At 38.3% G+C, this 12,304-nt stretch overlaps 1 protein-coding gene across 1 annotated transcript in view; it reads left to right on the plus strand.

Annotated features, from left to right (window-relative positions):
• The window catches only part of LOC306754958 (adenylate cyclase type 6-like), a 37,677-nt gene that overhangs the window by 15,987 nt on the left and 9,386 nt on the right, over window positions 1-12,304 (plus strand). The window contains exons 3-7 of the mRNA XM_079239137.1: window positions 5,315-5,464; window positions 9,179-9,300; window positions 10,893-11,004; window positions 11,184-11,311; window positions 11,398-11,556. Coding sequence (XP_079095263.1) covers window positions 5,315-5,464; window positions 9,179-9,300; window positions 10,893-11,004; window positions 11,184-11,311; window positions 11,398-11,556 — 671 coding nt within the window. The remainder of the gene's footprint in view (window positions 1-5,314; window positions 5,465-9,178; window positions 9,301-10,892; window positions 11,005-11,183; window positions 11,312-11,397; window positions 11,557-12,304) is intronic.

Genomic DNA, 12,304 nt, shown 5'->3' on the forward strand with positions numbered 1-12,304 from the left:
AAACAATCACTCCCAGCCTGAAAAGCAGCTTGATGGCCCTAAATGTCGATGCTTATGGACTCACTGTCAGGACAGTGGATTTCCCGCTAAAGTAAATGCATTTGTTGAATCCATCATAAAGAATGATAAGGAAAAAAAAAATCTACTTAATTTCTGAATATTCCATTAAGTCCCTGTTATTCTCTCCTGCTTGCACATCTTGGCTCCAGAAAGCTAGGTGCAGGTGAGGATGGTGACGTGGAGGAAAGGAGCAGTGTTTTTGTATAAATGTAAAAACTGCACTTGTAACACTTTTATTATATAATGGTTGAGTTGTACTTTAGCTTAATGTATGGCTCTGGTCATTTTATGTCAGGAGCTTTTGAAAATATTTCCATGAGATTTGTAAAGACGTTTGTGATCCCCAAGTTAGTTTTACCAACTTTATTAATCACTTAAGCAGCAAGGTTCTTCTTAATCAGCGTTGCATTTTGTTTTTGGAACCTTTCCCCAAGCCTCTTGCGCAGAATTTGGGATTTACATTCATTACCAGCCAATGCAGTATCCTTTAAAGGTAATTATGCAATTGAAATCCAGGAAGATTTCTAGGATCTAAATTGGATTTTAGTCAAATAAAAGGATTTTTGGCAGCTCATGATTGACACAGTTCGAGCTACAAAGTGTGCACTGACAAAAGCTTGTTCTCTTGCTTCTTTGCTTTGGAGAGGTTGGTTATGTGTGCAATAGCTTTACAGTACTTGTTATGCAAAGAGCCTGTTATTGATTCAGCAATGCATCCATACAGCCATGCTGATCATTTATTGATTAAGCCTGCATATCCTCTCTAAGCTGTTAGAGGCTTTCTGTGACAAAATGCACTTTAATCTATGCAGCAGAATAGCCAGTATTACTGCTGTTTTGCCTGTCCTGTGCAGTTCGGAGCAGCTCTTACATAATGCCATTTTGATATCCAGGGATTAGGCTGAGGTCCTCTACACAGACTGGCCGGCTGATTCCATCATGTCACCCCCAGGGAAATGACAACTGCTTTTATGGCCCACAAAAACAAAAAAAAAAAAGAACAAAAAAGGAAAAATAAAAGTAATAAAATGTAGTGTTCTGTGATGTTATGGTGAGTTCCTGGTTTATTCCTCATCCTGTTGAGCTGAACATACCCGATCTGCAGTCGTTAATCATGCTGGTTACTCAGTCATGAATCGTCCCTGATGAAGGTGAAGTTTTAATGCTGCCGGACCAAACAGGAGGCGGTGAAACCGACAGGATACGTGACGAGCAAAGATAAATGAGTGTGTTGTTGAACACGCAGGACATGAGCAGGTGCTGTGGCCTTGTGCTGGGAGCGTGGCAGCCTGTACAGGTAGCAGGTAACTGCTGCCAAGCAGAGCTCCTGAAGAGGTGGAGTGCTGTTGTGTAAACACAGGACCTTACTGTGTACTCTGCAAACCCACAAGCCTGTGCCCTCTTGAGAAAAGCAAGCAATTACTTTGGGGTTGTGAGCTCAGACACACAGAGTGCAACGGCAACGTCAAGCAAACTCCTGCAGACTGATGCTTACAGTAGATGCAGCTAGCATATGGAGAGAAAACCCGTATCCTCACATAGAAGTCATGAGACACACACATACAGAAATCCAGCTGCACACAGACAACATGCAGCAGGTTTCACTTTTGTCTCATGGCTGTTTTTGCTTGAACAGTGAGAATAAAGTAAACAGAGCTGAGCACTGTGAGCCATCTGCCTAATGTCACTGTGGCCCATATCTGTCCGGCCCCCCCCTCACCCTCCTCCTTCACCCACTCTCATTTGTTCTCTTCCTATTCTTGTCATCCTCACATTGTCTTTTTCTCTCCTCATCCCACCGCTGCTCATACCACTTATTTTCTGCCTACCCTCAACAACTGTCAATCTACAGTTATATCTGTTCTCCGTCATGCTGCCATGCTTTTTTTTTTTTCCAGTAACGCCACCCTATGTTGACTTTCTTTTTAAACTAATTTCTTCACTACCCATCTGTTTCTATGGTCATTTCTAAAAACTCAGCAGCTTTTTCATTCATGCTTTTGTTTGTATTAAAGTTCTCCTTAAGCATATTTATTCTTTGTTCGGCAGGAGAACACTTGGAAATTCCTCTTTCTCTGACTTTGTTTGCTCACCTTTGCTTTTTGGCGAACATAATGAAAGCAGAGATGGAATATTACTCAAAAAAGACCAGAGCAACACAGAACAGGTTTAAATATAACAAGACTTTTCCATCGCTCATTTCTAAATCTGGCTTAATAACTTAAAACAAAACATTGAGATTGCTTTTATGTAGACCAGGATAATTTTTTAAAAATTTCTAAAAGGATTAGTGGTGATTTTTTGAAAGGGTAGAGTAGATCTTAAAAGTTAAAGTTATGGTGATTGAGCTGACTAAGCTGCTTTTTAGGCTTAGAAAAGAAACCCTTTTCCTCCTCCCTTTGCCACATCTGGCCAAACCAGCTAATCTGTGGTTCAACCCGTATGTTAAAAGGATAACCTTTTATTAATCAAGTTAAAGTTATTAGATGCTCTATACTGCTATTATGCTTATAGCATTTGTATACCTTATAGTTTTACAGTCATTATGGTGAAAAATGTATAGTTAAGTATGCCCAATAAAAATATCCTTATTGCAGTTTAGTAATAAACGTGTCTTTAGATAAATTATGAGGGTACAATAAACAAAAAAAAAACTTTGCCAGAGGTGCAGGGGATGGAAAGAGAAATTGTTTAAGGGAAGAAGGTGAAAATTAATTCTGAATTTTTCTTGTTTGAGATATGAAATGAAAGAACAGTCTGAATTAAAATGTCCTTTTGAAGAAAACAGTTTTGTAACTTTTTACCAGCTTTTGGAAACCAGACGTCTTTTCTTGATTTTGTTCTGAACAAAACATTATTTTGCGTAATAAGTGAATCGTTGTCTTTATAAATTAAATCTGTGTTGATGACAGCAGAGGATTATAATCCCCAGATGTTCTTTTAAGGTAACATACAAATATGTTTTAAGTGTGTTCAAGTAGATGTAATTGGAACAGATCAAACATCATATTGCTCTCTACTTTCCTGTAGGTTAGTGGTTTTATGTGCATTAAGGTGCTTTGTCTGTGCTTTGTACCAAATGTTTCCAAAGCTGACCCAAGTAACACAGTGTACGCTTTACATTTGTGCATTTCTGTTTTTACCCAGTAGATGTCAGTGTGATCTATTCTGGTCCCACACCCACAATCTGAACAAGAAGTTCTGGGGGATAAAAGATGCAGAGTCAAAGAGAGGTTTGCTCATCCTAAAGCTGCAGGGTGAAACAGCGCAAAGTTAAAGTTGAATGCCTGAACTTGTTTTCCTTTTTCCTGCCCGTGTTTAAAACAGGATGTATCATCTCTGGCCTTCCTTCTTGTGCATGCTCAGCCTTTGTTAGTGTTCACATGTGGTCTCTGCAGTGAGAAGCGTCACGTAGAGCCTGTAAACAAGAGCACATCTTTTAAAGGAAGTGGGCCTGTGCCGGGACAACATCAATTCCCACTACACAGAAGGGAATTTATTTTTTCTTCTGCACGCTGGAGGTTATCCCATCCCATTACACTTCTCAACAGCCTGCAGCACACAAGCATGCTGTAAAAAAGACAGGGAGGTTAACAGACTGCAAGGAGCAAAAGGGGGTAACAGATCCCACAGAAAAGCTGATTTCCTGTTCGAAATGTGTGTGTCTTGTCAGGGTTTAGGACAGCCATAAACACTTGCTAGTTGAGAGCTGGGAGTAATTGATTTTGTGCATATTACATCATTTAAGTTAAATTAATTGAACAAAAACACAGCAAAACTACATTACCTGTTTTAAAAGAGTAAAAATGATCTATTAAGAATTTTGCAAAAAACTATTTGGTTAATTTGTGTCGGGCTTGTATTTATGTTAGAGCTTTTGTCCAATGAAAGGTTGTAGTTTATAACTAACTGAACTAACTATAAAAAAAAACTTAAACTAGATTCCCCTGTACTTAAATAGATCTTAATTTTTTAAGGACAGATTTTTACATTCATGTACTAATTTTGGCTTCGCATTTTTGTCTAAATGCAATAGTGACAAGTTTTAAATGTATTTAGAGATATTTGAATGCAGATGCTCGGTACAGACAGGTCAAGCTGGTTTTGCAAGTGGAGTTTAAAACTGTTTTCATATTGTATCCAAAAATAAACAGTGCATCTGAGTACTAAAGGGATACTGTATATAATGTCAGTGAGGATAAATGTGTTTCCTTTAGAACTCTTTATAATCCTCAGATTAAGGCACATACATTCACCAGGCAGACTTCATATAGTATCGTATAAAGGCAATCATGTGATTTAAATGAGCTATATTTTCTTGTGCTGAGAGAAAAACTAGTAATGACAAAGTGGATGATGTGCAGATAAGAAAAGACCACTGAGCTGTTGTCTCTTCTCAAATGTCAACACATTCAACCCTCCTTTTCTGAACTTTCAAACTCTCAAATTGAACCTTTTGTACTAACATCTTTTTATATCTGCAGCACCGTCCTCGGTCATATAACCTACACAAGTATTTTGGTCATATATAATAAATTTTGCAGTTTGAGAGGGATCGATCTTAAACTAAAGTCACCTCTGATATAGTTTTTTCAAACAGCAGCAGGCATGATACCCGAACATGGCCTTTTCAGATTAAATATCAGTCGGCTCAATGTCATGATGATCAGATTGCAGAAATGACACTTTAATTGGTTAACTTCTTTAAACGGTTACTTTAGACTGCATGCAAGATTAGTGTGATAACATTTCATTAAATCAGATTTGACTCTCACAGGATGTGTTTGCTGACTTCTAATGGTGACTGAAGGCTGTTGGAAACCAGCTGTCTTGTCTTGATTTTGTTCTGCAAAGCTTCAAGTTTCCTGAATTTCATCATTAATATCTTGTAACTGTAGTATGTCTTTGGTCTATCAGAGGAAATAGACATAGGATTTTTTTAATATGTAAAAAGAGGCAAACATTGAATTAAGTTTATTCCAGGAGTATATTTTAAACCTTAAATAGAGTGAAATACAGGGACTGTCACCAGTTAATGTATTGCTATGAAGTGAGAACATAAGCTGAGAACATCACTGCCACTCGGCTCATTTCAAAGATGAAATGCCCCATATAAACAATGCAGATTCTTGAAGCAAGTTGTTCCGATAGCACGACAGTCACATTTGTAGTGGATTTTGTTGAAGAAAAAAATCATCTACTTTCCTCTATCTAGTTGTCTGACAACGCTATTCTCCTTCCTCATTGTCCACAGGTGAGTGCTAATGTCCTGATCTTCCTGTGCACCAACATCATCGGCATCTGTACCCACTACCCCGCTGAAGTTTCCCAGAGACAAGCCTTTCAGGAGACCAGAGGGTACATCCAGGCCAGGCTTCATCTGCAAAGGGAGAATCAGCAGCAGGTAGCATGCTGCAGCCGCTTGTAACTTACACAATCTTTCCATAGAAATGCTTTTTGGTAAAAATCGGGTCTTAGATTGATCAGCTCACGCTTTCAAATAACGTTGACATTCGTTTTGTATTATTTACATGCAAGATATTCACTTAAAAGGTTATATCCTACTTTTTCTTTCACATACTGCCCAACCTCTGTGTGGGAGCTACAACGGCAACACTGCACATGTGCAAACAGGCGTTGCTCTCTGCCGCTGCTAGCAAACAGAAATATTAGCTTTCACTGTGCAGAACTGTCCGCTGTTTATACAGAATGTTTCTAGATCCTAGAAGGCCAGTGAAGGAGCAAGAAAGCTCCCTAAATCTTTGAAGAAAGTTGCTAAATAAGATGTAGTGAAGCGTGATGGTCACTGCTGCACATTACAGGGATATTCGGCTGGAGAGCGTTTCATATTCACACACAAACATAAACCAGGAAAACAAAGCAAAGATCAACTTAACTTTAAACATAGACTATTTATCCTACAACTGACCAGTAGAATATTCTGTTGAAGTCTAATTATTTATTTTCATTTCATTTTATTGTCTGGGTCAAACCTTGGTCTTAAGTAAGGTGGACGCTGAGGTGATGTTGGTCTGAAGCACTGACAAAGCTAAGATGTTCTCACAGCTTTTCACAGGACGCTTTACTCTGTTTGAGTCTTTTTTTTTTTTTGTCTTAGTTACCGGTATGTAGCATACATATAACAACATGCCTGTATTTCAGCATTTTCCTCTGTAACTCATCTAAATCTCCCAGCAATATGCAGTATTTGCATAGTCCCTGCTTGGTGGCTGGCTAGTTTGGCACACCTTAAACAAAGAAGGAGCAGCTGCCTTGCTCTATTATTTGAGACCTTTTGGCAGGTGAGCTTTAAAGAGACCAAACTGATTGTTTCAAAATGATGCAGATAAAAGGTGCTGCAGCAGTGCGACACAGAATGAGAAAAGTAATTCATTCATACTAATCTGTACTCGTAAACCCTGGATACAAACTATGCAGGACAGAAATAAGAGAAATATTTGGATCCAAAGTCTGGATTTTTGCTCGAACATTGATATTAACAACATCCAAGATGGCCTGTGAAAATCTGCAGCCAACAGTTCAGTCTGTGGGCTTCAAAAATACGCCATCGTGGGGTCTTGAGTGATTCCTGTAACCATGACACAAATAACACTAAACCCACAGAATTCCCACCCGATTCCTCACCAGAGTTGTTAGCCTGCTTGCACAGAGATTTCCGGTTGTTGGTGATAATTAACAAAAGGGAGATTCTGTTCATGACTCCTCTTCTCCAGCATTCTCTGTTGACCCATGGCTTATGCCTCATCATCTGACTTTTCAGATGCCCGCCTGCTGTTTTTCTGGTATGCTGTCCAGCAAAAGCAATGTTAGCAACAGTTTGACAAAAAACAAGCAAAAATCTTCAGTATGTCCTCTAAAGCACAATTAATGGTTTAGGGAGGTAACATCAGTTTGAACTTTGGCTATTCATTGACACAAAGTTAGGTCATTTCAAACTTGGATGTATCTCCATGGCAACTGATTCTTTAGTATTGCCTTTTTTGAAATTTGAAATACGTTTTTGAAATACAGTAAATGAATGCTTTAAGGATGTGTCACTGATTTGGGTCAGGTTATTAGTCTACTTTGTATGCAGATGCCCACACTACCTCCATTATGAAAGGAGGTACATTTATTAAGGCCAAACCTGACTGACTAAAATGAAAACCAGTATTTATTTTACCTTATCTTTTTTTCCCCCAAAATAATCCAAAATGCGGTTGTTTCTTTCAAAATGAAAGTGATTTTGTGTGCGTGTGTGTGTGTGTGTGTGTGTGTGTCAGAAGTCAACAAAATAGCAGAGGGAAATTACCTCCACTTTGTCTGCATCAAAACTCTCCGCTCTTGGAAGAAAATGTTTCTTCGGGAAAACAGTGCTGTTCTCTGAGGCTTCTATGAGAAATGTCAGAATTGCTATCATTTATCTATAGAAGAATGAACCATGACTGGAAAATATCCAAGACTCTCAAAAGAAGCTTTTTTTTTCTTGCCACAATGTGGAAATACAAAAAGAAATTCATTTTTTCTCTTACATAAAAAGTCAGCTATATTGTGTTTACTTGCACTTTAGTTACCTCAGTCTTATAAACCTGACTCCAAAAGTCTGGATGCTGGGTAAACTGGTAAAATGTAAATAAAAACAAATGCAAATATTTGCTTTCTGCCATATTTCATTCCCAACAGAACATAAAGAATGATATCATGGAAAATATTAGCTCATTTTGAATGTGATGGTTTGATTGTTTTGATCTTTATTGTTTTTCCATGCACACAGTCTCCTCTCTCAGTTGACAACTTTAACCCCTTAACACCTAAATTTATTTACAATTATATGAAAAAATAAATGCAGTGCAAAAAATCAAGAATAAAATAACAAAGAGTGAAAGACCATAGTAAAATAAAATACATTTAAGTAAACTAATAACAATGAATTAATTAAGATAAATGACAATTAAATTTAATTTAAAGACTAAATTCTATTTCATAAAAAGTGTATAGACACTGAAAAGAAATTAGTTTTGATAAAACAAAATTAGAAGTGCAACTGTTTTGTTTAAAGTCTTCACAATTTCATGAAGAGGAACATCTTCACGAAGTCGTTTCACATTTTCCAAGTAGTTTGTTGCAGATGAGTGAAACTCTGCCCATGTTTACATCTGAGAGGCTCTGAGTCATGTCATGGACCTGTTGCCCGTGAATATAATTAGCTGTCAGATGTTCTTCCAGTTACTTTGGATTCGTGTCTTATTTTTCCAACCTTTTGTTGTCCCTGTTTACAACTTTTCCTTAGTTGTTTTGCTGCAGTAAAATTCAAAATGAGCCAATATTTTATTTTTCATCAACTCATCATATAAGCATTTTAAAACCTACATCTAAACCAACATTTACTTGAAGCGATTGAAAATGTATTTTCCAAAACGTGTTAGCCAAAGGAAAGGAAACTTTGGGCCAAACTATAGTGCTGGTATTTGTTGTACTTTTTATCCTTTTGATCATCAGCTGAGCAACAGAAGACGAAAAATCATGGTTTGCTGTGAAATCATAAAAATGTAAGAATTTTTAAGTTCATTCTTGTACATTTGTCACGGTTTGTGGAGATGTGGACCCAAATGCACGACGAAGAGACAGGTTGAATTCAAGCATAATGGCTTTAATCCAAAATAAAATGAACAAGAAGACTGGACAGAAGAATATGACAGGTGATTGGACAAAGAAAACCGAGAACTGAGGAAGTTAAAGACACCTATGAACTAAGAAGGAACAGGTGAAGTAATGAGGAATTCAAAACAGGTGAGCTAATGAACGGGAAGCAAAACAGAAAACGATACACAAGGGAACTAAACAGGAAAGACTACAAAATGAAACAGTAAACATGAACTAAAAACTACACAAAAACCCCAAAACATGACAACATTTGTCTAAAGCTAAACTTTATCCTTAACGTTAGGCTACAGGACAAATATTGAACTAATCCACTGAAGGAAAAAAAGTCTTGTCTTGTCCACAAACTGAAATCACCACCTGAGTTTGGAATATTCCTGATGTTACATACTGCATGCAGACAATAATTTTCTGAAAGGCACAACCTGTATTTTTTTTCATTGTGTGTGTTTTCCAGGAACGTCTGTTGCTTTCAGTGTTGCCAAGGCATGTTGCTATGGAGATGAAGGCTGACATCAGTGCTAAGAAGGAAGACATGATGTTTCATAAGATCTATATCCAGAAACACGACAATGTCAGGTGAGCTGGCCAGGGTATTTCTCCTTACTAATTTACTTTAGGTTTCACTGATACAATAAGACTTCAACCCCAAACCATTATAGTTTCCATGGTTACAGCTGTCATGTAAAGCTGATTTAAGACTTTCTTTACAGTACAGAGAAAGTTACAAGCTGGATATTGAGGCATGTCAGTGGGTAAAACTATTATTAAGATGGAGTTGTTTTTCAAAATTAAAAAAAAAAAGACTAAACAAAAACAGTTGTTAAATATATGAGCACACACACACACATGCGAGGGCGCTCACAGAGTCAGAAGAGGGTAGAGTGGTTTGGCAGAGTGGAGGCTAATTAACACTAGTAAGGGAATACTTAATCACCCACAGCCAAGATAAGATAGTCCCCAAAGATGGAGCGTTTCAGCACACATTCAATTACAGTACTGAGCAAACACTCAACACACACTCCTTCATACACACACTCATGCACACACATATTAATACTCCTACAGAAGTCTTTGAGAGGACATTAAGGCCAGACATCATGATTTTTCAAGGTCAGCTGTGCTGATAGTAACCGACTGTAGTTTCACTGGCAAGGACCACGCCTCAGCGATGTGGGTTTACTGTCTTAATGACAGCTACGGATGGAGTTATAGATCGATCTGAAAGCTCCTTTACTGGCTCCTCCGGGGGGTCTTTTAATTTTTAAGACTGGAAGAAGAGAATCAGTAGAGGGTGTCGGGATGGTTTCAGGGGGTCTCAGGATCTGACTCAAGATCCCCCAGAAGGTGCCTGGAAGAAGAAGGAATGATATGAAGAAGGAAGAGAAATGATCAAGATGGGGTCAGGGTTGAAGGATAAATGGGTTGATGGAAGGATGGCTGACACAGGGAAGGATGTTTTCATGACTAAATGAATGAAGGAGAGGAAGGGAGGATTGGTAAAACAGGAGGAGGAAGAATAAATAGATGGGGAAAAAAGTTAGAAGGATGTTGGTTGAAGATGACTGGATAAGGGAGGGAAGGATGAATGACTAGATAATTGATGAGGCAAGGAAGAAGGGATCTATCGATGAATAGATCTGTGGATGGTTGATGGATGAGGGAGGAAAGTTGGGAAGATGATAGGAGGAGGGATGAGGATAGATGATGGAAAGAAGAAGGGATGAATGGACAAGGGAGGGAAGGATAGATGGATACATTTATGAAAGGATGAGGCAGAGGAGGAAGGATGAATGATACAGGAGGAAAGATGGATAAATGAGTGAGAGAGGGATGAAGGAATGGATGATTAAAGGAAAGGATATAATATGGATAAGATGGAATTAAATAGATGAGGGTGGATAAATGAGGGGAGGTGGGATTGAGAAGAGAGATGAAAGTGCTGAAAGGCTGAACCAGGTATAAGAAAACTTAACATCTTAACAGAGGTGTGGAGGAGGTGTGATGGAGGTGTGGCCTTGCTCCTGAATCCACCTTAGCAGGTTACCTTCATGTTTAATCAGTGCTGAAACTTCTAACCTGTAGCTGCCTAGCTAACTTTAACCTTTTAACCCGGTTCTATCATTAATAGCAGAGAATTAAGAGTGTTTTATTTATGCTTTCCTCTGCAGCATTCTGTTTGCAGACATCGAGGGTTTTACCAGCCTCGCGTCTCAGTGCACAGCCCAGGAACTGGTCATGACACTCAATGAGCTCTTTGCCCGTTTTGACAAGCTGGCATCGGTAAGGAGGCAGATTTCATACAGAAATACTTTGCAATGTAGAGAAACTCTTTTAAGACCTCATCTAACAGATATGAAAGTGACGCTGATTTTCTCATCTGACTGATCTAATGTGCCGTTTTTGAGATTTTTGTCTTTTGCTTCTCCATCTGGTGGACACTTCTGTTTCTTGTTTCTCAGGAGAACCACTGTCTCCGGATCAAAATTCTGGGTGATTGTTACTACTGTGTGTCTGGGCTGCCTGAACCCCGGGCGGACCATGCCCATTGTTGTGTAGAGATGGGCGTTGATATGATCGAGGCCATCTCGTGAGTAGAAGAGAATATTTTGGAGACGGCGTACTTTGCTGCAGTTTGCTGTGGAGGACACACAGCTGATGGTTATGTATCCGCAGGTTGGTGCGCGAGGTGACGGGGGTCAATGTTAACATGCGCGTCGGCATTCACAGCGGGCGTGTGCACTGCGGCGTGCTGGGACTCAGGAAGTGGCAGTTTGATGTGTGGTCAAACGATGTCACACTGGCCAATCACATGGAGGCAGGAGGCAAAGCAGGGTGAGAGGAAATATTTACATATATTTGGATGTTTATTTAGATTTGTTTGCATTAAAGGCCACCACCAAAGTGGTTATGGGTTCATGATAGGCTTTTATACTCCTTATTGTGTATGTTCAGGAATGTTTCTATCACTAAAGTACCACAGACTCTCTACCAAAATTTATTGTTTAGTTCCAGCATACATGATTATGCAACCAGACATGCATCTGCAAACAAATTTATTTTACCAAGAGCTGTGACAAATTACAGGAAAAGAACATTTGCATATAGGGGCATGAATGAATGGAATCTACTGCCTAAGCAAATTATTTGCATGCAAAATCAACTAAGATTAAAAATTTCTCTTAAAGAGTTTATTCTACTAAACGGATGACTCGGGAAAATAGTTCTATAATGTTTACCAATAAATATAAATTTGTAAGGTTACTAAATACCACTTGTAAATTTACAAATTAAATATTGAATACTGATTTACTAATTAAACATAGAGATGTGCTCTTCTGTTCCAGATTAAAGTCTGTAATTTGAAATGATCATATATCTATTGGATGTTTTTTTTTTTTTTTTTAAATTGTACTGAAAAATGTACTGTCGAGTGTCTTTTCTAAAGAACTGTTTTATCAGTTGTACAATGGATTGTATAATGGTTGTTGTATGTCACTGTAATATTATTGTATTTTTTTTATGGACCCCAGGAAGAATAGCAGCAGCATCTGCTGTGACTAATGGGGATCCAAATAAATAA

The sequence above is a fragment of the Telmatherina bonti genome (genome assembly GCF_933228915.1).
Source record: "Telmatherina bonti genome assembly, chromosome: 4".
In the NCBI taxonomy this organism is placed as follows: domain Eukaryota; kingdom Metazoa; phylum Chordata; class Actinopteri; order Atheriniformes; family Telmatherinidae; genus Telmatherina; species Telmatherina bonti.